Raw genomic sequence first — 27,858 nt, forward strand, 5'->3', positions numbered from 1 at the left:
GCCCGATTTTAAGCTTCTCAAGCTTCTCGAGCTTCTTGTTTTAATAAGCGCCCAGCCTCGAATAAGCGCCCACCTCGAATAAGCGCCCACTCTCAAGGTCCAAAAATTTAATAAGCGCCCAGGGCGCTTAATCGAATAAATACGGTAATCAATGAGGGAACACATGTTTCACTTTTGGTTAACAAGACAAACCAGAAAGGCTATTTTCTAGTGTTAATCGTAATTAAGGTTCACCAAAAGCCAAAGGTAATTGAAAAATTGTAACCCAGATAAATGGAAAGGGCTGATAAAGGTTTATAACGGGTTTGAAATAAAATGCTGTAGATCGCGGTGAAATAATAATAGCTGGATATAAATGGTTGAAGGGATATTCGGGCAGGTATTTGTGTGTGGTAACAAGAAAATGCGGGGGCAACTTTAGTGAAAAGTATTTCTAGCTTTAAAAAAAATATGTAAGAGCATTTAGATATCACTTTGATAAAGTTTTGAGGTGTCTTAGCACAGTTTTCCAGAGGGAAGAGAGCTCCTTTTACTTTACAAAGGATTTATCTTCAACAATGGTATTAAAAATCAATAAAGTTATTGCTTTATTGTTTTCAAAGGATACTAACTGTTCATGGCGAGAACCCACAAAACTCTTGGCAAAAATTCACTGAGGTCTTTCTCAAAACCCTTTACCTGTTAAATGTTTTTTCTAAAACTTTGTCTACAAGTAGTCAAATAACTAAATTTTGACATTGGGAAATAAATACAGATTATTTGAATTCATTTCAAGGGAATAGTCTTTGATTGAAAACCCTAAACCTAAGACTACCACAATCTTTGCAATTGCAACCTCTGTTGCTAAGAAACCTGTTAAGTTAAAACTATGACCATAAGTGATCGTTATGGCTCAGTTTGGCGAAAACCGAAGATTGCCTTCCGACAGAAGTGTTATTTTTAAAACCCGCGTCCTGAGACTAAAAAGCATATTAAGCCACCTTTAAAAACATAAATCATTAAAAAAAATAAAAGGTATGTCAAATATTTCTCGAATGTTAGCACCTTTGACAAAAAATTGAATACTTATGGACGTTTTAATTTTCATATAAACATCCTTAATCGAAATTCAAACTACGGAGAAAATGGAGAAATAAAATGATAAAAGCTGTGCTAATTAACATAACATGTCAAAGCCATCGTCTTAGAGCTGGTTTCCTTTGGTTTATCTTGGATAATGTAATTGTGAACTATCAGTCTCGTGTAGCTAAAAAAACCCCTCACAATTCGTAGCATATGGCAAGAAAGGTGTCTTCCTCTTCGTAATAACTTTGAAAGACATCATCTAATAGAGTAAATAATTGATTTTCCTTTTTTCTCAGTTTCTTTAAATGCCATTTTGTAATGATACCAGAGTCACGAACATGCCTAAGCTGTCCAATAGCACCACTGACTCTATCGTAAAAGGATTTTCTTTTCGTCTTTTCTGGCTTTGCTAGTGATGATTCACGATCCCTGTTTTGCCTTGAGGCTGCAATTGCTCTGCTTTTTGAATCAGTGTCAAAGGTCGACATGGCGCTAGAGTTTTTGGTGCGTTTGTCTTCACCTTTAACATGCGATCTCGATCGTTTGCCCTTTGAAGTCGACCTTTGCTTTAGGCCATTGCTAATAGCATCAAAAAACCTCTTATTCTTTTCATTATTAGAACTACGCTCATCTACGAGGGCAGAAAGCTCGTTGTTAATAACAGAGCTCTTGGCATCCGACAGTGCATCGTTGATTGCAGCAATAAAGAAGTTCATGAACATTATCGTGAGGCTTATTAGAAGAAAAGCTGCAAATATTCTGCCAAATGTATGATTTGCGTCTACCAGCTCGTTGATGGGCCTTGCCTTGACCCGACCTAAGATTAGCTCAAGCTGGAAGTATGTAGCTTTTAGGAACGATGAATATCTTTCCGATCCCGTGCCGAAGATTAGAATGCCAAAATGCAGAAAAGCCATAAAACCAATGGCAAGGACGATTACATAGGATCGAAGGAGCTTTGCAGATACTTTCAGTGTTCTTGAGAATACAGCAACATGTTCATTAAAACGAATTAGCCGCAAAAGTTTCACTGTTACTATAAACAGCAGAATCCCTAAAATGCCTTTCTCTGCCTCCGTCCACACTATGACTTCTTGGAAACTCACATTTGCATAAACGTTTTCTTTCAATTTTCTAACTGTCGACACGGCTTCAGCTGATCGGACAATATTCATTACCACAGCTAGTACTGAGACAGCAACTTGAAAAATTTCCACCCAATTCCAGAATGACTTGAAAAAACGTGATCGTAGTTTATAAACTCTGTAGCATATCCTTCCCACATAAAGCAAGGCGAATATGATGAGTAACAGTACGCACACAAGATAAAATTCGTGCGATCCAGTTTCCTTGGAATACACAGAAATAATTTTTATCCTCTCGAACGACGCACTGTAACTCGTAGGTTGGATTTCGTAGAAATAAGTGCCAACAACTAAAAGATTTGTAGAAGGATTGAAAGCAGTGAACTCTAAAATGACAGGGCGTGATTGTCGATCCAACCAGCTATGGCTCTGTAACGTTTCGATTATACCGAGGGCGATTTTCTTCTCGTAACCCAGATCGGCTACGAATCCTCCTCCAGGGTAAATAGAAAATTGTCCCCACTTTGGCACAGCGTCAGTTTTCCCAGGCTTCTGATATCGCCATGGCTTTGGACAAAGTCGAAGAAGTTCGTCTCGCTTCGTGGAGTTGTCGACTGGAATCCAACCTGGTTTGTTGAAAGGGGACGTATCTTTGTGTTTCTCTGAGTACGCACCATAGCAGACTGGGAAAACTGGCTTCATGTAGTCCAAAACGTCACAGGGCTCTGGAAAGTTAAAGAACAACTGTATTAATACACTAAAAGTTTAAAAGTTGAGATTTACATAGAAAAAAATCCTTTATCGGAGGTAGTTGGTGTAATGGCAGGAAGTTTATGCGTCAGATTGCTATCGCGCGAACGAAAATTGATACCGTACCCACACTTTACTGCATTGCCCCAAAGAAGTAACATAAAGGGATGAAAATCTCTGTTTCGATCCGTTTTTTTGTCTTAAGTGCGACTTTCTAGAATTATCAACCAGGCAGTGGAACAAATGGAATAAACGATTTCGATCATATTTTCCCATAGATAGGTGCTGGTGAGAAACCAAACGGACCGTAGTTAGTGTTTCCTAATACAGCCTTCTTTCGTAGAAATATGTCAAAAAAGATTTCGCCCCAATTGGGCTCAAAATCCACTTCCGGTTTGACTGATTTTTTTGAAAGTTGATCGCCTCGCGCGTTATACAGCATCTGTTTATTGATCATTTAATAATATTTATAATGTAATTAGGTCTTTATTGTATGACTGAGCGAAAAATAAAACAAATTAATTTAGCCTGAAACGGGGATAAATCCAAAGGCAAAATTTGCAAATGAGTAGCGAGCGAAATTATGCAGTAAAACTCTGCCATATTTTTCTATGTGCGATAACTTAAAATATCATAAAAACAATTTTTATGGGTTGACTAGAAACTTATCTAATAGGATATCCAAAAAAAACTCCGGGAAAAAGGTTTTTAGTGGCCCGCTTTAGCCTGCATTTAACACTAATTTTGCCGATAATCTGCTGTTTTTGCGTGACAGCAATTGCGTGACACAGGTAGTAAACAGCGAATGAAATTATCGTTTTCAATGCATGTTTGACGCTCTTGTGAGAATTCCGTCAAACAACCTATGCAAAGAAACAAGTCATGTGGTGAACTATTTAAAAAGGTAAAGGCAATATTAGATTTTTTCCCTTCGCCATTTCTGGAACCTTTGCGTGATCTCTACACGCTCTTGATCACAACATGCTAGATGGTTTAGTTCTGTGTTAACTGTTGATCATTCGATCATCCACAAAGCCGGTCGTATAAATGGAAAGCATTCTCAGTTCAATTATTTTACGTAAAAACGATTCAATATAGTTTGGTTTATTTCTTTCCGTGATCTGAAGGAAACAGCGCAACAATTAAATTTTAAGTATTTGTCGAGTGCGATGATGTTGTCGTTGTTGTTTGTTGATGTGTTGTTGTTTCCTTTTTGTCTCAAATTGCCGATATTTTTCCAATTCATTTCCTTTTAAGGAGAAAACTATAAAGCATAAGAAATTCTTGGGGAGAATTGTATACCGCCAGTAGATATCAACATTGAAGGTAATACTGGGGATTTTAAACAATTTTATGGTATACCGCAAGACAGATAAATCATAGCATTGCCTTTCTAAGTTATGTACAACGTTCTATGTATTTTGTGCCCGAATAGTACGTTTCAAGGAACTGAAGCTTCGAATATGATTAGCGCCAGATTTTAACACAATATTTGCATCAGTACTGAATCCAGTGTCTTTGCGACCTGCAAATTGTATAATTAAATTATTTTTATTTTGATAACAAGTCCTTATCCAATTCCACACTTCGATCGGTAAACACGACTCTTCGCTTTTTGTGGATAAAACAAGATGAATGCTTGTTGTTCTTTTAAAGTCAGTACTCTTTTGATCGCAACGACAGAAATCAGCCTACGGAGAAAGTCTCGCTATTATCATGCACTGAAAATATAGCACAGCACAAGTCACTCTGGGAGTTTCATGATATGGAGAGTGAAGTAAAGTTAATTCTTGCTCGAGCTACGATTTTTTACATTCCTCAAAGTGTCGACGTAATGACTACTAAACCCATGGTCTCGGCTGGACAAGATGAACCTAAAGATGTAGGGTCCCTTAGGAGATACCAAAGCATAAAATCGTCAGAATCGTCAGAGGAAAATGTCCGAATGCCGAAGGAAGCTTAAGGGGTAAACATTTGACATTTGGGACATTTGATTCCCGTTGGATCAGGTAGATATCGACATCTCACACGCTTTTGTCTGAATGCAGGCATTTCGACATACAAATACGTCTGACAGTTTTCCTTCTGTTTCCATAAGGTATGTGCAGCCCGTGCAGATCACGCAGACATGCACAGCACTTCGAGGCGGTGGGGGGGAGGGTACTTGGAATTTCAAGTAATGTGGATAATGTACCCCCTCCCCCCCCCCCCCCCCAAAAAAAAAAAAAAAAAAAAAAAACGAGGGCTTCCAAAAACACTCTAAAAAATACCTGGACAAAAACATTTACCCTGAAAATATCCCATGCATGTGACGTCTACTCCTTTTCGTGTATTTTAAATGATTAGCTTATTTAAAATACAGAAATTGTGAAACTGTTTACGGGTATTGTGACAAGCCGTGTAACGTAATTGTTTACATTTTAGCTGTTTTACGGCAAAATTAGTGATAAACAAAGGCCAAAGCGGGCCACTAAAAACCTTTTTCCCAGAGATTTTTTGGATATCCTATAAGATAAGTGTCTAGTTAACCCATAAAAAATTGTTTTTACGATATTTTAAGTTATCGGACATAGAAAAATATGGCAGAGTTTTACAGCATAATAATTTCTTTCGCTACTCATTTGCCAATTTTGCCTTTGGATTTATCCCCATTTCAGGCTAAAAATGAATCTCGATTTGTTTTATTTTTCGCTCAGTCATACAATAAAGACCTAATTACATTATAAATATTATTGAAATATCAATAAACAGCTGCAGTATAACGCGCAAGGCGATCAAACTTTCAATAAAATCAGTCAAACCGGAAGTGGATTTTGAGCCCAATTGAGGCGAAATCTTTTATTGCATATTTCTACGAAAGGAAGCTGTATTAGGAAAAACTAACTGCAGTCCGTTTTGTTGTTCACTAGGACCTATCTATGGGCAAAATATGAGCGAAATCGATTTTTCCAATTTGTGCCGGGGAAAGGCGATATTAGTTGATTTTTGGAGAAAGTCGCACTTAATTATCTCATAATGTTAAAGGGAAGGAGACGGATGCATTTTTGAATAAATATATAAAATGTTTGCCAAACAAGGATCTAATACCAATCTTTTCTTACTGCAAGCTAGTTTGATTGTTTATTTTTTACCATAAAATACAAAATAACATGGCTGATATTCTCGACAAACACCTGCGATAATGCTAGGCACATTCACGCGTTTTTTAACCCCTTTCATGTGGAAGTTGAGCGCAAAATTGTTGGCCAAAGTTGGTCATGCTCCTTTCCATAGTAATAAATGTTGTCTATTATCTTACAAGCTATTATGTATTAGAATGAACTGAACGCTTTTATGGAGGCCAAATTTATTTTGCAAAACAACTCACAGGCAAAATTTAATTTGTCCGAAATCTGTTCTTAACAGGGACTATGGGACGATAAATAGACGATATCTTATCAGCTCATGCATCAACTACTTACTCGGTTTAACTCTTAGCTGTCTTAGTCGAGGCATTCCAACAAGTACGGAATGTTTGTTGCCGATGTATATACTTTGTTTTTCCTGTTGTCCATTGTACCACTTTCCAGCATAAACTTCCGGGAGGAAAACATCACGCAACCAATTCCAGTAAAGAGAGTTGTTGAAAACCTAGATTCAAGATGATGAGTGTGAATTGATTTATCTTTTTTTGCAATTTTTGAGAATTAACTGTACCCTTTTACAGTGGAACCCCGCTTTAAGGGCACCACATTATTACGGACAGTTACGTTTGTCCATAGAAACAGCTCATACATTTTCTCTTACATTAACCCGCCATAATACGGACACCCGTTAATACGGACAACGGACACTTTTCTCTGACCCAAGTGAAAGTTAATCTCGCTTTACGACAAAAAACCGCAAAAATCCTCCTCATTTTAGGAAAGCTTGTGCTAACAGACTACTTTTTCCTATCTGGACTGGGGTAGAGGGTGCAGAGAGCATCGGAGTGGGTTTTAAACTAACTTAACTTAAAAGTAATTGTTATGTGTAGAAAATCGACCTCGTTGAGGTCTCTTTCTTGTAACGATCCATCCATTTTAATATCTGATATTCTAATGGTAACATTGTGTTCACATATTTCTGATAGCACGTGACACAAAAGGTGCAAAATGATCATGAACAGACTGCCTTGGACTCTTATTAATATTTGCTTATATTTTACCTCGCGGAATCCTGGTAGGCCATCCCGGGTCGACTTTGCCATTAAATACTGGTGATCATTTTGATTTCCATAACACACCACCATCAGAATAAAAACAAATGTACAGTACACAATGATCTCGAAGTAAAAACTCGCCGTGTTCTGTTTCTTCGCCTGACGTCTTCTCATTTTTTCCACTTCAGATAAATCCATCGTCCATAATCTTTTTTTGGAACTCTGGACATTTTGAGCTTCTTCAAGGATTGAATAACCATCGCTATTACTTCTTTTCAACTTGAAGATTGCTGCCAGAAAGACAGCTGTAAGGAATACTTTGACAGGTTCATTAACTGCAACATCTTGTGTAAATGATATCACCATTGAAGACAACCATTGTTCACTGATGCTTTTTCCCCATACAAGGCTGTAAAAGATAGAAAATGCCGCAGAAACAGCACAAGTGCAAAAACAAAGAAACCAAGCAACGTAAACAAGAAAATTTTGCACAGAACATGCACACGTCAGTTGATCATTCGTTCTCGAGCTCCCCTTTTGGAACAAAAAGGCGATTAGAATGTTAATTGGTGCAACAACAAGGGCGCTTTGAATTCCAATGATAACCTGTTTCCAAGAGAATTTCAATGGTCCGACTTGGATGGTCTGTTCTGATTTTCCGTTTAGCTCATAGAACATAGCATTGGCCAACATGGCTGACAGGAGTAGTGAAAGGCAGCACGATGCCCGCTGTACTCTTGAAAAGGGGTCTCTTGGTAGCTTCGCTATCACTGACACCCAAATATGTTTCTCTGTAAGGCCCTTCCACCACCGTTTTGACACATTTGTTTTGAAAGTAGCTTCATTTGCAGATAGTTCTAACATTCTCTCAATTCGTCCATCGCCCCGCTCAAGAGCTAACCACTCGTTGTTGTAAAATGTCCACGATTCCTGGGTTTGCTTGTCCATAATGACAAGGTCATCAAGAAACCACGATGGACTTGTTCCAGAGTTATCGTGTCCTATTCGCACGGCCTGTATTAAACCCAAGGGTCTATCAACAGCCAGAACAAAGACTTCCGAGCTTCCTCGATAGAAAGGTGAGTCATCTGTATCGGCTTCATTGCTAAGTTGTATAACTCCTGTGCTGTCCTCCGCACCGTATATCTCCATGGCAACCTTGGCTGTTGTACCGGAATTCCACCAGATCCCTGTTTTTATGGTGATCTCATATTCGTATCTGTTACTTGATGACGTGGGCAGTTGTTTTGTATGAGAAGCCTAGAAATGAATTGTTTTGATTAATTTAAATGCACAAAACAATTAGACAGCTTTTAAAATGGAAAGAAAACATAAGATACAGTTAGATAATTCCCATTTGGCGCCAAGTGTGACATTGAAAAATCTATCATGCCAAGATATCTGTAACATCTAAAGTAATGCTAGCTAAGAGAAGGTAAATCCCATACGGTCATATATCCCCTGGAAAATAAATTTTAAGGTCGTATTTTCTACCGGGACGTTAAGGTTCGTATGTTATGTTCCCTTGACAAATACATCGTTACATAATATCACCACCAGAAAATCCTGTATATTCGAATTCCTTCAGTTACTCGCTAACCATAATAAACTTACTCTTAAGGCATCGTTTTTGTCTGCTCTTCTGGCAACAACAAGAACTAATAAATAGGTCAAGAATGCCACAGCCACTGTCACAATTACCGCCACATTTCCTGTCTCCCCAAGCTTTTTGAATTCAATAAGCACCTTGTCGAAATCGATTGGATTTGGCTTGATGATAAGGCTTCCTCCAAATGACGTCAAATGATTACAAGAACACTTAACAGACCCGTTCACGGACGCAGATAGAACCTGCCGAAAAGTTAAAAAGTCAACACTTAGCAAAGTTCTGTCAAAGTTTAGATGTAGTTTATCCAGGAAGAACGTCAGATATTTTAGTTCATAAAATATATAACTGTAGCCTCGTCATAACTCATGCTGGCGAACTAGAGTTTGGAATTTTTATTCCGAAATTACTTAAAGACTTCCACCTAGTAATAGTAGCATGTCCGATGTCCAACGAAGATTTGGCAATGGCATAGTTATACACCCGAGTTAAATGGGGCAATGTATATGACTTCGTTTGCTTCACTTTAGGATAAGTGACTTACTTTAAAATTACATTTTTTAAAACAATATATATGCACAAAGTTAGCGTCACTATTTCAAAGTTGTTAAGAGGCTGTCTTTCTGAAAAACACCCACTCAAATTCGCGTCAAAAAATAATTTGCCTGAGACTAGGGGCAACTGAAAGACTTTACCGAGGCTAGAACTAAAACATATTTGGTTTGATTCAAAAATGTTTTTTTCTGACCGCGTTAGGAGCCATTAAATATTTTTCGCCTTTGGGCCCGCTGCAACGTCTGGAAAGTTAGAAAAATAGGCATTTTTCGAGCGCGCTTTCAAATATTTCATTCGCATCAAACACCGACAAATTTTATATTAATCTGTTTATAAATATTTCTAGTTTTCTGAGAAAGTAGCAAGTTTTCCCTTGATTTATCTGGAAAGGCGAAATCAAGGATATTATGACCACTACTGATCCGCATCGAACGTAGGTTGAAAAACTATTTTTTGACGTGTTTTTCAGAAAGACGGCCTCTTAAAAGCTGTTTGTGCTGACTTACCCTACAACCATCTGTTATCCACTTCTGTGGCACGTCTGACCAATAAACGCAGCTCCCCATGGCCACTCTCAAAGTATAGTTCTGATCAGTACTCGGCTCATAAACAGGCACCACACTTACATTTTGACTTTGGGGTGGAGTAGGAGGGGGGCTTTTTACCTCAACACAGGATCTTCTTTGCCGTCCTTGACCAAAACACGAACGTTTCTGTCTCCTAAGAGGCTTCGTACTGTTGCTGTGGGTTACCACTGCTAAATAATACTTTCCAGGTTTCTTGGCAAGAACTTCAATCGGATTTTGATAGTTAGAAGAACAACCATTTTGGGAGTGTTGATCCATTTTTGTCCAAATACATCTCTCATTGCTGGATATAGTGGCATTAAAATCGTGTTCATTGATGGTTGGTCGATGACCGAATCTTATATATATGGTCAAATTTACGGATTCGTCTTCGGGTGCAATATCAAGCTGTATTATTGTATTTTCGTAATCAACCGTTATCACATGAAAGCTAAAAGAGTTGTTCTTTGTGAAGAAATGTGACATTTTTACGGGCTTGCTTTGGTCATTAAGTGGAATTTCGATGATAACATCACTTGATAGTTGCTCTATTTCCACAACCTGTTGTTCGTCATCTTTCAAGTCCAAGGATAACACGTTGGAGTCTACTCGCTCCCTCGTCTTGTCCCAGGTGAAAGGATTGAATGGTATTGATAACATCTAAAACGTCAAAAAACACTGCTGTCATGGATGAAAAACAATTGTAATGTACGCAATATATTTAAGATGAAGCAAAATCCCACAGATAATTTTTTGCTGTTTTCTTTTTTTTCTAGCGAAATGTTTACTCGTCGGTTATTGCCGAAAACTAACGAAACAATTGGGGAATGTCTATATGATAATTATACTACAGTGATAAAGTTAACTAACTAGCTAACAAACAAACAAACAACAAACAAACAAACAAACAAACGAGGAAACGATTGAATTTCCAGTTTCCGTCATTCTACTTGTATGCAGGACGCGTGTCACATATCAACCTAGTAAATGGCCCAGCTCTCAACGAGTCTCTCGTAGCTCAGTTGGTTAGAGAGCCCAACCGGTATCTGGGAGGCCATGGGTTCGATTCCCGCCGGGGACTCAGAATTTTTCTTTGTCCCATGCTCGTGTCATGTTAAACACTTCATCTTCATTGTTTATTACCGAGCTTAAAAAATTTACCATCTTTATTATTTACTAGAAACTTGATGATTTCTACATTGCTGATCCTAGTAGTATGCAGGACGCGTGTCACATATCAGCCTAGTAAATGGCCCAGCTCACAAAGAGTCTCTCGAAGCTCAGTTGATTAGAGCGCCCAACCGGTATCTGGGAGGCCATGGGTTCGATTCCCGTCGGGGACTCAGAATGTTTTCTTTGTCCCATGCTCGTGTCATGTTGAACACTTCATCTTTATTATTTATTACCGAGCTTAAAAAAAATACCATCTTTATAATTTACTACAAACTATTTCAGACGATGTGTGTTTACTATAGCATTTTCAAAAAAGCACTATTACCTGAGTATCCACAAAACTATTGTTCGCGACGCGTGAGACCAGAACATTACTCGCTGCTGGTAAAACGAATTTGCCATTGTCACTTTCAATCTTTAGTCCAGCAAGTTTCGAACGTGTATGACGTCCTAGCATAAAGGCCATACCACTTGTCTGAATGGAGATAACTTCTTCATCTGGGAGTCTTGTCTCTAATACTGCATCACTTACAGTGCTTACAAGGTGCATGCAGCGTTTAACCACATGTCTACCCTACAGGAAAAAAAAAAGAAAATGTTTGTTTACAAATAGGAATTTATGTCTTCAATCCGATCTATTATTTATCTGTTTACTTAGTTATTGAGAGAATAAGTCAGATTTTTTTGTATTGTGTGACATAATGTGGTCATGTGGTAGGGCGTGGACAGTTGAAAAATTGTACCACCCTCTATCGTTCACGAACTTTGCACGAAGACACGCATCACGTTTATCGAGCGGATTGAGCTACCGTTTCTTTTTCCCACCTCCTCCACGTGGCCCTTACCGATTTTTCTAGTCTTGCGTTTTGGTTGCCCTCACATTTACTGTCATTAATTGAAAATTCAGGGCAATAATAGTCCTTTCGCTGATCTTGTCATGACGTAGCTATGGGTCTTTGCTAATAGCCAGACATTTGTTCAATTTATATTAACAATAAAATGGGCTATGAACCGTTTTGCTCATAGCCATTTTCACCAACGCATGGTTTGTTTGTTTTTTCGTTGATCTCTTTCCCAGCAAACAGAGCGCGTGTAATGCAGCCCTCAGCAATAATTTGTTATGTTAGAAGGGGTGAAGACACAAAAACAGTTAATAAAATTACCTGAAGTTACTTATATAATTTGCTTTTCAACACAACATCATATCTTTTTAAAGTGCCCATATCTTCATGTCAAAAATCATTTGACTTATGGCAACGAAAGTTTCATGGTTTTTTAACATTATTATTATTATTATTATTATTATTATTATTTAATTTCATTTCAATGGTTTGGAAAAAAATTAAAGATATAAGACATTCTAAGAACGCCAAAACCCGCAAGACATTAAAAGTGAAGTAAATAATGTTCATTAAAACCGAACATTAAAAGCAATAAACACCGAAATATTATTTAGATTAATTGTTCTTGTTGTTGTTTGCTTAAAGGAATTCCCTCAGCCTTTTTGCATTGCGACTGTTTGCTAATGTTATCATCTTGGAAACTACAATGATATTTCATCAAACAGTACTAGTGAAAGAGCGCAGACTGAAAGATTTAGCGAGATTGATCCAACATCGCATTTTTTTAAAAGTATTAAGATGCTTTTTTTTAAAAAAAAACCCGCTATAGTTATGCTAAAACCAAAGAAAAACCACAAAAATAAACGGATGAATGAAAATAAATATTACGTAAGTGATAGAGAAAGTTCCCATTGCTATTGGTATTCAATGCTCAGATAGGTTGAAAGGGTTATAGCCAAGTATGACGAGGCCTGATTTTGTCAGAGAATAAGTACGTAGCTGTCACTTACCTTTCCAGAATCTGGGTTACCAGAAGCAATCAATGCACCAACTTTTAACATGTTTTTCAGACAGGAGCCAAGGTTTTCAGCTGACTTTGTTATCAGTGGTATATCAACAACATTCTTAGCTTTCGCTTTGGACATCAAGAGTGACGTCATTGAGTCGATCGCAGATAGCGAAATGACCTGAATCATATAATAGAAAAGAATGTGTTTGTTGCTGTTTTCTAGCTCAGTGGAGCCAGTTCAAAGCATGATAAACTGATAAACATATCAAACTTGCAGTGACCCTATTTACTTTGGGAGCCAGTTAGCTATAAGTGTTTTATTACTCAGACAGGAAGCTTGCGGTGCGGTTTTCCTTTTAGTTGCATTTAAGTAATATCTCTATTTTTTCACATGCATTTTTAACCAGTATCTGAATTTTCAGGTAAAATTCTCCTTTCTAATGTTATTTTGTCACATTTTCATCCCAGTTACTTTGCTGTGTTAGTTATATATAGCATCCAATATGGCGTGCCCATTATGACGTCGTTATGTCGTCACGTGCTGTCTTATGACGTCACAATCAGCCTGTGACATTTAAATCTTGTAGGGTAAGCACGGGGCATAATGCTTTCCAGCTGTCTTAAAATAACGAAAATCCATTGAAGGGGGGATTTCTATAGTACCTACGTGTGCCCCGAGGGTTACGGTAAGGACTTATAATGAGCTTTACTCAGTTATAACTGTGTTTTTTTTTCGTATAGGATGTGTTAAATTCCAATTCGATTTTGAGTCTCAAGGGCTCAGGAAATTGCTAGAAAATACCAACGGAATCTCACGTCATGTCACGCCCTTGACATCACTTTTAAAAGGTTACATTTTCACAACAAACGCAAAGATTTACAGTGAAACACACCAGTCTCTAGCAGTGCCAAATTCATTGGAAATGTACTCACCAAGATCTTTTCAGACACCGTTTCTGTATCTTGAGTTGCAGAACCAAGTACGGAGGAACTTTGCAAAAGATCTGGTAGCGTTTTCACTTGAAAGGTAGCAACCTTCTGCACGATAAATTCTTTAGTCTGCACAAGTTTTAGATATTAACATTAGATGCATGCCATCATTTGCTATTAGGTTTACATTTCAAGGGAAAAACTGCAAATATTCCCATTATCGAAAGACAATAAAGAAATTTTGCCACGAATATACTGATGATGACAAGTTTTTCACTTTACATGTACAATTTGATAGTTAAATTTTATCATTCTACTTCTTTAACGTAAATTTATCAATTTGGCCTTTGAACCACAGCGCAATTCATGGAGCTCGAGTATCACATTGGTGATACATGGGAGTTCATGAAGCTTAGGAGTTTAGAGGTTTCCAGGATTGCCATGAGAAACTTTACAATAGGGATATTACAGACCAAAAGCCTCTTTTGCCTTTACCTTTGTTTTTTCAATCCGGTCCAAAGTGGAATGTCTGGAAATTGCTTGCAAAATGGTATTTGCAATTTGAACCGCTCTGTTAAGGTCATCCGTTTGGTCTAAATCGTCCAGATGGCTTTGAATGGTGTTAGAAGTGACGTCCTTAAATGGCCTAACCTACATGTTTATAGAAGATGAGAAAATTGAAATGGCAAGAACGGCAACAACATCATCAATAAGAACAACAAAGGAGCCGTGACGTATTGGCGGCAAAAGTAGAACTTTTTTCTGGAGTTTCTGCTATCAAGGCAAAAAAATATATATATTTGTATACATGACAACTATCGGTCACCTTCTAAATAAAAATGGATAATAAAAATGTAATTTAAAACTAAGGTTCACACTTTTGAAAGGTAGTGGTTCAAAACTTGCATTGGAGGGCGCATTAAAAGCTGCAAGATTTACAGACCTTAGTAGCTATGTAGCAAGGTCATGCAGTACAATTGACCTTTTTTAAAGGAAATATTAATAGGCCAGGAAATTTGCTCAATGTTCAACATACTATTATCAAAAACTTTATAGAACTGTCTCTATCCATTTCTCATTACCTATAAGTTTAATGAATTTAGGCTATTTATGGAAACGAAGAACGCCTATAAAATATTCGAGAAGAAGGTTCTTTTTAATTCCTGCAAATTCTATCTTTTGGAAATGATTTTGAATTTTTGTGGTTGGTAGATTATCACCTACCTGAGCAAAGAAGTTTACGTATGTCGTAGAGGCACCGTTGCCATCAGTCACAGTTACAGTAAACTTCAACGTGAAGTTATTTGCCATGTCTCCAGACGGCAACAAAGTAACAACTGAGGTATTTAAGCCATGATATACCACATTGGTCAACCCGTTGTTAAGTTGATATCGGAACTGGTAGGACAAGGGAAAGTTGTAACTAGTCCAGCCACTGCAACTCAGATGGAAGTAGGTGCTCAGTGAAATTCCTGACTTAGGTTCTATGGTACATGTCCCTCCTCCAGGAGGCAATGACGTTGTAAAATCGTATGCACTTATTCCGGCAAAGCCATGTGCATTTGTAACAAGTACTGCCAATCGGTAGTTTTTGCCTCCGATGAGTGACTTCTCCTTTATAACAATCCAGCTTGAATTTAGAGGTGTGCTTGTAATCAATTGTAAATCATTTCTTCTTTTCCATAAATTAGAATTGGACTGGTCTCCTTGGTAGAGTATCCAGTTGTACGATGTTATGTTTGAGCACTGTGAACCTTGGCAGATTGTTTCAATGCTCAGTTTGACAGAAGGAACTAATTTTGGACCACAATTTATCTGGCATCTGAAAACCAAATTTAAGGGTTTATTTACATTTTAAGGAATGTGGTTGGTTGGTTGGTTAGATGATTTTCCATACCTTTTTTCGACGTTTTTGCTTGTTAAGCAAAAATGGTAGAATAGGGGTTAGTAGACAAAATTTGGATCCACATATTTGTAAACTCTCAAGGGACTTTTTTAATTTCTCAAGGGACTGTTTTAATTTCTCAAGGGATTACTTTCCGCTGTGGGTGATCACTTGCGATTTCGTGGAAAAAACGTGACTTGTCACATTTACAAACGTTATATAACAATTTTAAAAGTTACATGTCAGCTTTCTTATCTCAACGCACGTGTGTCTGAAAGGCGATCTATAAAAAGCGTCGCACAAACAATGGATTGCGTAACTAAAACACGAATAAATAATCCCTAGCACTTACATCGCGTTGAGAGCAATGTTGCATGAATCGGCTTTACAACACGCGATAGTATCTACGCAGTTTGAGTGGAATTTCAGTCAAAGACAGCAAAATTCTTTCGTATCTCATCTTCAAATATAATTCGAAAGCATTCGCTGTATATGTGGCTTTTGTTTAATCCTGGGTCTTGATATCCGACCCTCGCCGAGCCTAGACAAAACGCAGCTTGAGTGTAACGATTTGTTTACGCAATGTTTTCTCCGACAGTAGTCGGAAATATCCGTATTTTTTTCGTGCTTTTTCATGGAGCAATCGTAACGGTACGGCCTTGAACACATTGAACGGTGGTCTACCTATAACAATTCAAATATAGCGTCGCAAAAACAAAGCGTCGAACGCATATTTTGCTGTTTCATTTGCTAATTTTGCTGCCGTAATCGACTGCCTCGAAAGGTCCTTGCAGTTTTAAAGTATAGAATTGTCAGATCTCGCTGAAATTTGCACTGTTTATTTGTGTAATGTTAAGGAATATGTGTATAAATACCCGGCGCGAACGAGCCATTTTTGACAAAATTATATGGCTGCATTTCCTCCGCGAAGATAGGAAATTGTTAAATTAAACTACAAAGAAACTGTAATGATAAGTTCGAAGAACAATGCACAGGATAAACCTTCGACTCATACTTCATGCAAAAACGTCGATATCTCGAAGAGACTTTGATTAAAGACCTGGTCATTTGCACATCGGAAGTGGTAAATTGAATTTTATAGTATCAAACGATGCTTGGGCAACTTTACTTTTTCTCTTTTGGTTAAAAAAGTGAAAGACTCTGTCAAAAGGAAAACTGATGTGTTTTTGTTAACATGAAGTCATGGTTTCCTTTAAATAGTAAAAGGTAACTATATCCAATTTCAGACCAAAATGGCAAAGTCTGCCCAATTAAAAAAAAAAACATCATTACCTATGGGACGGCACATTCCGTTACAGTCAGGGATGAACACCTAGAGGAAATTTACTAAACTGCACAACTTTATTGTATCGCTCAATACATCTACAGCGCCCACGACTCGCCAGGTAAAACGTAAAACGCCTACTACAGTAAGTGGCTAATCAATATTGCAGTACTGATGCATATAAAATGCAGGGTTTCATACCTTTGATATATTCTGGGTGGATCTCCTCTAACAAGATGAACAACTTGAATGGCGCTTGCAGTGCGATAGCCTTTGAAAACGGTCAAAGTGATAACAAATGTCTCACTTCCGTTTGTAGCATTGGTGTTGATTGAAATGATGTGCCCAAAGCTGACCCTTTCATTTTGCACGGCTGAGAAATTTACTGGTGGAAACGAGCCCTGTTTTAGCAACTGAAGACTAGAGTTGTTGTTTCTTGGTATGTTGCCGTAACGCCAAGTAAAGTTCATCCCTTTGTAATCACCAGTTTCGGGGTCATATGAGAGCGAACCGTTCATCGTAATATTTTCGTTAAATCCTCGGATGACTTCGGCTCCTCCGTAAATGACTGCTACTAAGTTTTGCTTCCTCTTACAAAATCTTCCATCTACAAACAATAAATTTAGGAAAGACGAACTAAGTATCTCTGCACTGTTCAATGTCTAGAGATGCCATTGGTTTTTGGGTAAGCGGAAGCAACAGGAAATCATATAGGAGCTCCAGCGAATGAGGCGCGCCAGCGGAGCACCATGGGTAAGGAAATTTGGTAAACCCATAAAGCCGGAAAAAAAAATTGGTAATCGAGTGAGCGTACTATACGCCCGTCCGCCCGCCCGCGCCTACAGACTCTCGGAGAGGGGGAGGGGAGTCACAAAATAACCCGACCGGTGGAGGAGAATGTCATCTTATCATATCCAAAAGAACATTGAGGTTAACGACGGCTTGTATCTTTGATACTGGTCATCTATGTTATGGTCAATTGATAGCTGTCAAAACAAGGTATCCGCGGACCAGTATCACATGACCAAATCGCGGGCTCAGGTGTACAATTCATCGAGGTCATGTGATTTTTGTTTTTTGAAGTTGACCGCTGACCATGTTATAGTTTTCCATGGAATCGCGGCCTCAAATCTTACTTGTTTTGTCTAGGGTAAGGACAGGATTGTGTAAGCGCAATTTCTGCGAATAAAGTGGACAATAAATTTCGGCTATGGATCTTTCTAGAGTAGTATACGTTTAATAGCTTCAATAACAGTATTTTCAATGAGAGTATTTTCATAAAATTTTAAGAACCAGAAAATAAGTGTGGAGCTCTGCTTTTAGGCTTGGCTAAATGTATATATTACTAATTTCACAGGAATATAACCTATCATTAAAAACAGGCAAACAAGAGGGTAATACAATGGATAAAGTCACTGGTACAAGTTTAAAACACGATTTCTTTATTTTCCATTTTTTTTGTCAGAAAAAAAAAAGAGACTGTGATAAACGTGTCGGGGCAAAATGAAGATTTGTAACGAGTTGTAAAATATATTTCTTGTCATCACGAACAAAATTGCAAACACGATTACTTTGGTTCTTCGCTATATAATAAATATGAGCCAATCAGAAAGCTAGAGATGCAATCACCGAGGTTAAGAAGTTGCAAATAAAAGGTAGCCAGGATTAATACCTACCTGTATACCTAGGTTTGTTGCAAAAGTCAGAGTCGCAGCAGAATACATCGAAGCATTCTAGTTGATTAGAACTCACTGCCTTTTCGCCAATTAAAGGTAACTTCTTGCAATGTTTTCTAGTATTGCATCCCATAACAAATAGTTCCAAACTACTGTTAACTCTCTGGTAACCCCAAATACATCGGTCCTTGTACAAATTACAAACTTCGGTGCTGCTGTTTTTGGATACTAGTTTATCGCGGCATTCTTGGCCTGAGCCAGTACATTGGTAGCACTTTAATGGTCGGGCTGCAAGAAAAAGTATTGGAGAGAGCAAAAACAATAAGCAATAGAGCAGAAACTTGTGACAAAAGTTAATATAAGAGTATAAAATATCACTTATGTCCAGAATTGAACGCAAGTATTGTTTTATGAGTACTTCATGTCATTCTCGTTCTCAGAGCCTCCGTTTCTTTTGGTCACGTGGTCGGCGAAACGAAGGGCTCTGGTAACACTGACTACCGGATGTCGTAAAATCCACGACATCCGGTAGCGCATGCCCACTGCATGAATGTTCGTCTGCGTCTGCTCAGTAAAAGAAAGGGGAAGGCTGGGGCGGACTAACACGAGAAGAAAACGAATTTTAAAAGAAGATACGAGATTTGAGTTTGGCGTTCGAAAGAGCTGTACAGCAATCCGTGCTACAACTGTCGGAGGACATCAAGAAACAAGAAATGAAACAGGAAGCCGCCCTGCCTGCTGTAGTCGTTAAGTAGAACGACTGTCCTTGTGTTTTGCCCGCTGGTTTTGTTGTGTCGTCTCTACACGCAATATTATCTGACGGCAGATAGAAAAGTTAGAATCCAGAGGAATTGGAGTTATAGTCGCGCTGTTATAGTGTTTAAACATGGAGTCGAGGATATTATCAGCTGATATAAACATTCCGACGGTTGATGATACTGTGAAATTTATTTATGGCCATGCGGAGGTATTGCAGAAAATTCAGAACAAAAAAGGCGCTGATCGACGAGGTATCATTCTATTGAGCAGCGGTAAGAAATATCACATTGAATTTCAAAATCTTCATGTAATTCATAAACTCCATTTAGTGTGTATATCTTTTTGTATAAGTTAAGTTGATAGTGCAAATGTTTGCAATATTTTTAATGCAATAAAAAGTACAACCGAGTTACACCTTACAAGTGACGTATTTGTCATTCGTTCATAAACAAGTGTCTGCTTCGTGAATACGTTATCACAACAAACCTCCAGTGTTATTTTGTCTTTTTCCGGTAACATTTTCAAACTTGCCCGCTTCATCTTCAAATTGTTTCGATGACCGGAAGTATAACCAAAATTGCGTAGAAGCGTTTCGTTTTTTACCTAATTGCGTATGCAGTTTTTATCAGCCAATCAAAAAAATCATATTTTTTACCGTTACCAGGGCCACTACGTCATGTCATTTAAAAAAATACGCGTGGCCCTGGGGAAGAGGATGACTTCATGTTTGACTGTGATATTTGACATTTCCATATATCTTCATATTTGACAGATTTTGGTGTGTTTTAGTGAACTTTTATTAATGAGGACACTTTGTGATGCCTGTCTTGAGCAACGTGCATCTCATTAGCGTTCAATCCTGGACCAGACGACGTTCGAATAGTATCCCATGATGCATTTCGTTTCATCTTATATTATCACTGCGTACGTGACCTAATCAGTATTGTTCAGCTCTCGCGAAGCGAGAAGAAGCGTTCGCCATGGCGTGTTTCCGGACTAGTTTTGATTCAAAAGCTGCTGCTTTCGAGATAAAACGACTGATTCTACGTTCACTGCGTTTCAAAGGAGAATTTCAGTGTCACATTGAAGGGATTTACCTGTGTTTCGCTAGTATACAGAGAAATACATGTTAGTATTATCGAACAATTGGACGAACGTCGAAGAGCTCTCGTTCCTGTGACAGTCAAAAATTCGGCTATAGATGAGCTATTTGTTGCTGGAGTGTTAATAAAGAAGTCCTGTGCTGATCCGAATCGGTTTTCTTACATTTCTTCTTACATCTCTATCGATCTCTAGTCTGTCCGCTTCGCAGTCGGCGGGCTCGTTCGCGTTGTTTACATAATCTGTGAATACATATTTGAGCTTATTATTACGGTTATTTTTCACCAGTTGTAAGCATTTCACTTATTTGAAGAGTACAGTTTTAAAATTACTTTCGAAATTAGTCATTTTGAATGTAAATATAAATGGCAATGATGACAAAGCTCACGATAGAGCCCAGCGATTGTTGCCTGAAACAGACATCACACACGCTTCGCAACACGCGGCGCTGCTTTTCGATCGAAATTTCAGTCATCTTTGATCGCTGAAAAAGTCGTTAAGATGCGGGTACTTCTGGGTACTTCTTTGCAAGTAGAATAATACGGCCTTCATTAAGCAAGCGTGAGACCCATATTTAGTAAAAACCTGCTTATAATCCGAAGAATCGTGAATATTTATGACCTTGTCGCGGGTCAGTGAACACTTTGTGAAGGAGAGCTAATCAAAATAATCAAAATTGAGGGCGTTTTTTAACAAACCACGGTCATAGGACAATTGCAAATCAATGAAAGTATGACAAACAACAAAATAATACAATTTTCTTGCTTTTGACTGGAAAAAAATACGAAATGTGCCGTAGAGAAAGCGGCGCTATTTTACGGTGGAATCCGCCATAACTTCGATATTGCGTGAAGTGCGCGGAGAATTGCACCATGGGATACTATTCGAACGTCGTCTGATCCTGGACATAATTTATCTGTAAAATATCGGGGCGGTGTAGTCTGCGTGCAAAGCGGGGATTAAACGATTGAATCCACCGAGCGAGCTAATTAATCGGGCGTGGCCGATTTATAATTTACCCTTTGGGCGTCCTAGACGATAGTCTCCTGCCGGCCGAAAACGACGGAGATAGCCTGGGCCAATCGGTTTCATTTCAGTTTTGACAGTAAATCGTTGTAGGCACACTGGGTCGACTTTTGGGCTAATCTGCAATCTGGTTCTCTTCTTTGCTTCGGCGGAAGGACAGAGAAAAAAGCTTAAGGGGTAAAGTACTAATAAACACCATTGTGAAACTGTAGTTGCTTTGACAAGTTGAAGCTATTCTTGTAAATAAAAGGGGTAACGTCATTCATGTCACGAAATGTTTTTGTGGAAAACTTTGAAACTAGACGCTTTGCTGGTTTCTACAAATAGCAGTGTGATCTGGCGGTACATTTTTTTGGGGCGGACTCCACTTTAATACTATTTTTTATATATTTAGCAAGAAGTGTGTCGATTTTCATTTTCGCACAGTTGGGTGTCAAAGTCGCCTGTCACAAAGAGTAGAATGTTTGCACAAAATGTTTTGAATATATTTTAGATTTGCCTAGTGACGTTAGTAAGACACTTCTCAAGACGTCAGCAAAACATTGGCAATGTACAGTATTGGTGTGAACTTGAATGGAATTTTTTTACGAGATCGGTAAAGCTATCGAATGAAAAGATGACTTCAAAATGAAACCTTCGAATAATTATAATTAAATACCAATTGAATTTTATTTTAATTAAATTTTATCACGGCCTGAATGCATGTCATGGCTTTGACAGTCTTCGATTTCAAAAGGTTGCTTGGTCCCATTTTCGATAAAAAAAATTCATCTGAAACATTTTGCCTGTCGTGTGACGCACGTTAATCTGGTTTTGAATAGTTTGAAATTGTGTTTTTAAGATTTTATTCTTGACTATTATGTAACTCTTGCGAAGAAAGATTTAATTGATGAGGAACTAGTACTGTTATTTTCCGGATATTCCGATCTTTTATTCGAGAAATGAATTATTTCTTGGCTCGTCATTCAAGCGTTTTGAGTTTAGTTTTGGAATAGGGGAAATTTATTTCCCGTTGAGGGATGACCCGACATGGCAGAATATGAGTGGAACTTGAATAGGGCTGGTAGCCGGCCGAAACAACCGGCTACTTGCCAAACTTTGGCCGTCTACCCTAAGCTTTGACAAAAAAATAAATAAAATAATGGAAAGATGCTGTAAAATACTGCACGACATCCGTGTCTAATGTCTGAGTCGAATTGTAAACGCATTGCAAGAGTTTTTAATATGTTCACCTTTAAAATAAAGCAGCGAAACGCAATGCGGTGAAATCTACATCTTTTGATGAGAAATTCCGGAAGTGACATCTGTGTTCAAAACGGGAATTTTTGCACAACTTTAAAGTTCCGAAAAAAAGACCACATGTTTTGTAAAAATCACAGACAAACATGATCAGGAAAATAAAACAGGCCAATGGGTTTTATTCACGAAAATACAACTTTCTTAAGAAAGAGTTTGTAAACAAGACAGTGGAATCAAATTACATTTCACACGAAATTTGCATACATTTGAACTTGCAAAAAAAAAGTATCTCTGCCGAGACATAATAGCGAAACTTTGCATTAATAATCATTGTATTCTGATCTGATTGTTATTTTTTATGCATTAACTATTTGAAAGTGGTTCGCATTGATGAAAACAAAACGGTTTTTCATTCACTGCTTGAAGTATTTATAGACGTGAAAACATTCACTTAATCAAATTACATTCTGCACGAAATATTTTGAATCCTTTCGTCCCGAAACTTTGAGGAAATTGAAATCTTTGTTGGACAGTACTGCATAAAAGCAGTTCATAGAATTGAATAAGAAGATAAGAACCATATTGATAAAGGAAATTTGAAAACTTTATTTTGGCTCATTTTGACGAAATTCAGGATTTTCAACAAAGACTGCCAGTAAACCGTTGTATCTTGGGATGCTACTAAAAGTGGTAATGGGGAACCGGGAACCGGGAACCGGAGTCTGGGAACGAGTGTACAGCGGTAATCCGTATAAGAGTTCAAAATGGCGGACGAAAAGACAGAAACAAATGCTTTATAGTGTTACCAGACCAGCTGAGACCAGATAATCCCAATATATTTGGACAGGGCCAACTGTCCTTTCAACAAATGGGAAGCCGCCTTTTGGCTCACTGATCGTGTATAAAGACACGCAGACCGATGGTTTTCGAGTTGTAATGCGAACTTGTGGACGTGTATTAGAATACGAATGTTTGTTTCTTTCTAGAAGGAATCTTTCAAGCAAGGCCAGTATTCGAATCTACATTTACACACGCCGCAACGCAAAGGACGGCTGTGGGAGCAAGGAGCTTGCACGCTGATCAATAGCTTTGATCGAAATAGCACATTTCGAAAATCAAATTGTTTTATTGAAATGCAGTCGAATAGTAGGGTAAGTCATAATATGCTGTATTTTCCACTACAATTGCGGGATTGGTTTCATTTGACAGGATGGAACCTCTGCGTTGCGTAACATTAGCAGATATATATTTGCTTGGTTTGTTATCCGATTGATCAAACCTTCGTAAATTGTTGAGTCATATTTATGCATTGTCCAACTCTCGTCAATGAAGTTCCCAAGTACATCTATCTCTTGGCTTAAAAACAGGTTTTTTTTGGCATTTGTAGGTTGTTAGATAGTAATGTGAATGGTGAGTTTTGTTTTGTTTTTGAACCAAACAATTTTTGTAGGCCACACTGAACATTTGTAGCATTTCCAAGATGCTATTCAGTATAATACAGTGTACATCATTGTCCTGAAAATCACTTTTTCTTCGTACACATGGTATTGCATAAAAAGAAAAATTTAAATGTAACATGTGCTATCAAAGCTGTACTGTAAATTATAAAGTACGGTTCTCCAGGGGTGTATAATTGTACTGATTTACCCTTTTTGCAACATCCACGGAGTGTTAGGATGGACATTGAAATAAAGACAACTTTGCAATGTTGTGAATATTGATTTTCTGTATATGTCTTTACCCAACTGCATGCATTCATTTCGAATTCATATTACAGTGGAAAAAATAAAACTGGATGCGTGCCATAAATAACAAGCTGCTTACCATGATGTGTTGTGTTGTCCTACTGGTTATTTTTACAATACACATAGTGTTTTGAATTCATTTACAGATTCACCAAAACAAATTATGACACAGAAATATATTGCAATGCAACACACTGAGCTTTGCACGAGGCTGTCAAAAGGCGTGGGCTGGAAAGAACATCCCCAGTCACTTGTACAAAACACAAAATGATCAGCAGACAGAATGAGAAAAAGAGAATTTCAAATTTATCTTCATTTTGCAGTAGATAAACACTGGTATCTATTTGTTGTCCTTTAGCCAACTGCCGGACCTGCAAAAATGAAATTCAGCTATGATCAGTGTGCTGAAATATAACAGCATACAATAAACTGGTGAATAGCCATTACCAAATAGTTATTTTCTTTTCATAAATGGAACAAATTGACATAAATTAAAAGTCCAAGATACTATCTGTTGTGAGAAGTACATGATCATTGTGTATCGTGATTGCAATAGGGGTTATGGCATCACAGCTGTTGGTTAAGTCTGCGTTTGAGCCCAGTGGCCCATCAAGCCTGAGCTTACCTCGGTTACCATAATCAGTTATAGCATTAGCAACTGGTGGTTCGGGGAAGGGTGTTGGAAATTATTAGAAAATATTGCATGGCCTTATTAGAAGTTTTGTCTTTTCTATTACTGGCCACAAGATAAACATTAATTGACACTGTAAAAGTATTTCAACAAGCAAATTGGTGATTTCCAAGTGAGGAATTGTGCTTGAACTTTGTGTTAAGTATTCCTTAAGATTCAATGTGGTTCACAATTGCACTTGCCATAGTATAAATAAAAAACACACAAATTCTCCCATTGACAAACTGTCTAAAGAATTTCTTATACACAGTTGCATGTCCTGCTGACATGAGGTTTACAACCTTGTCAGTGTCTGTGATAGAAGTCCTCTATTATCTCTATTATTGTTGCTTAACAACAGCAACTGATATCAGCATGCATTTTAGATGCACGGCGGATGGAAGTTCGGTTAATCCACCAGAATGGAACATTCCAGATTCGATCATTTTCGCCTTCGGCATTTCATCGGCGCAAATTATACACAGTGCGCCAAGATGTATCACATGAACAGTGTGGCTACCGTTGCGTTACCGTACGTTGCGTTACATCCGACAATTCGGTTACATCCGGGTTCGTTCTTATGACGCGTGATATCCCCTAGGGAATCGCACGTGCGAACTGGAGTTGTAGTTTAGTTTTGCAGTGTATGGACAAACAGTTTTTAAACGTGCCTTTGCACGTTTTGTGCACCCTTTATTGGATTTTTGACATTGTTTAGGAACAGCTTATATATGGAAGCTACAAACAGAACTTAGCCCAGGAAAAGAAAAGACCCGACCATCTATAAAGAAATCTTGGTTTTTCGTGGAACAGTTGGTTTGGTACGCAGAGTATTGCCGCGTCATGATCATCGAACTTCTAAAAAAGTCTACCAAAAATCTAGGTTGTCTACCTTGCCCAGATTTTGCACACGTTTACCCCGGTTTATGGATGCAACAATCGGGGAAAATAATTACAACTCCAGGAAAAATCTTTGAATATCAGAAAATATTAATGATCATTCATCTACCTTGCAACTCGTCCCAAAATTCCGCCTAAACAGCACCTTCATAGCGAAAAAACACACGAAAAGTCGATTTATAATTACGCTGTTTGCTCCGACGATCGAGTTCGAACACTAGTTCCCAGACCCTTTTCCGTGTTTTCGTCCGCCATTTTGAATTCTTATACGGATTACCGCTGTACACTCGTTCCCGGTTCCCGGTTCCCCGTTACCACTTTTAGTAGCATCCCTGTATCCTGTCTGTCTCTAACGATTTTGCTGCGGTTTCGAACAAGCTAATTTTTCATCATTTGGTAGCGGATGCTACTAAAAGTGGTAACGGGGAACCAGGAACCGGGAACGACCGGGAACCGGGAACCGGAGTCTGGGAACGAGTGTACAGCGGTAATTCGTATAAGAATTCAAAATGGCGGACGAAAACACGGAAAAGGGTCTGGGAACTAGTGTTCGAACTCGATCGTCGGAGCAAACAGCGTGATTATAAATCGACTTTTCGTGTGTTTTTTCGCTATGAAGGTGCTGTTTAGGCGGAATTTTGGGACGAGTTGCAAGGTAGGTGAATGATCATTAATATTTTCTGATATTCAAAGATTTTTCCTGAAGTTGTAATTATTTTCCACCATTGTTACATCCATAAACGTGTGCAAAATCTGGGCAAGGTAGACAACCTGGATTTTTGGTAGACTGACTTTTTTAGATGTTTGATGATCATGACGCGGCAATACTATGCGTACCAAACCAACTGTTCCACGAACAACCAAAATTTCTTTATAGATGGTCGGTTCTTTTCTTTTCCTGGGCAAAGTTCTGTTCATGTGATACATATTGGCGCACTGTGTATAATTTGCGCCGACGAAATGCCGAAGGCGAAAATGATCGAATCTGGAATGTTCAATTCTGGTGGATTAACCGAACTTCGATCCGTTGTGCATCTAAAATGCATGCTGATATCAGCTGCTGTTGTTAAGCAACAATAATAGAGATAATAGAGAATTTCTGTCATTCACACTGACAAGGTTGTAAACCTCATGTCAGCAGGACATGCAACTGTGTATAAGAAATTATTTAGACAGTTTGTCAATGGGAGAATTTGTGTGTTTTTTTATTTATACTATGGCAAGTGCAATTGTGAACCACATTGAATCTTAAGGAATGCTTAACACAAAGTTCAAGCACAATTCCTCACTTGGAAATCACCAATTTGCTTGTTGAAATACTTTTACAATGTCAATGTTTACCTTGTAGCCAGTAATAGAAAAGACAAAACTTCTAATGAGGCCATGCAATAATTTCTGAAAATTTCCCAGCTCAGGCTTGATGGGCCACTGGGCTCAAACACAGACTTAAGTGGAAGTCCCGCTTAAAGCGGTCCTCTCGTCTTCGCGCCAAAAGAAAGTTTCCGTTTATTTTTTGCCTGTGAAAAGGCTTTGGTACATACATACAAAAAAGCAATAAATTATTTTCTAGTTCTTTATTTTCGCTTTGCTACAGACCAAAATTGAATTTTGGCCGACATGGGGCCGCCAACGGTAGTCGATGGGCTAAATTTCGACCATTTTGTGAAGCGCGCTATGTCCACAAAAATGTACTTGACGGAATATCATTTGGCACAAATTCTAAGACACCTTTATTTAGTTCACTGACGAAACGAGGAAAATTTTACGAAAATTCTAAGCATGCCAGCGCTTCTGAAATATACCATACTCTG

The 27,858-nt window shown here is 38.2% G+C and overlaps 2 protein-coding genes across 2 annotated transcripts in view; both read right to left on the reverse strand.

Moving 5' to 3' along the window:
• Positions 1-600: 600 nt before the first annotated feature.
• On the reverse strand, positions 601-15,255 carry LOC144663537 (polycystin-1-like protein 2). Its single transcript, XM_078524516.1, has 10 exons — positions 14,986-15,255; positions 14,257-14,412; positions 13,765-13,890; positions 12,833-13,009; positions 11,306-11,554; positions 9,748-10,467; positions 8,695-8,931; positions 7,087-8,340; positions 6,362-6,530; positions 601-2,875 (listed from the first exon to the last, which is right to left on the reverse strand). Exons 1-10 carry the CDS (start codon positions 15,070-15,072, stop codon positions 1,260-1,262), a joined length of 4,791 nt encoding a protein of 1,596 aa, XP_078380642.1. The 5' UTR covers positions 15,073-15,255; the 3' UTR covers positions 601-1,259.
• LOC144664227 (sperm receptor for egg jelly-like) overlaps positions 15,143-27,858 on the reverse strand; it is a 118,479-nt gene continuing 105,763 nt past the window's right edge. Inside the window, exons 3-4 of the mRNA XM_078525335.1 lie at positions 15,255-15,583; positions 15,143-15,159 (exon numbers count right to left, since the gene is read on the reverse strand). Of these exons, the coding sequence (XP_078381461.1) occupies positions 15,143-15,159; positions 15,255-15,583 (346 nt within the window). The remainder of the gene's footprint in view (positions 15,160-15,254; positions 15,584-27,858) is intronic.

The sequence above is a fragment of the Oculina patagonica genome, chromosome 8 (assembly GCF_052425735.1).
Source record: "Oculina patagonica isolate OP01 chromosome 8, crgOcupat, whole genome shotgun sequence".
In the NCBI taxonomy this organism is placed as follows: domain Eukaryota; kingdom Metazoa; phylum Cnidaria; class Anthozoa; order Scleractinia; family Oculinidae; genus Oculina; species Oculina patagonica.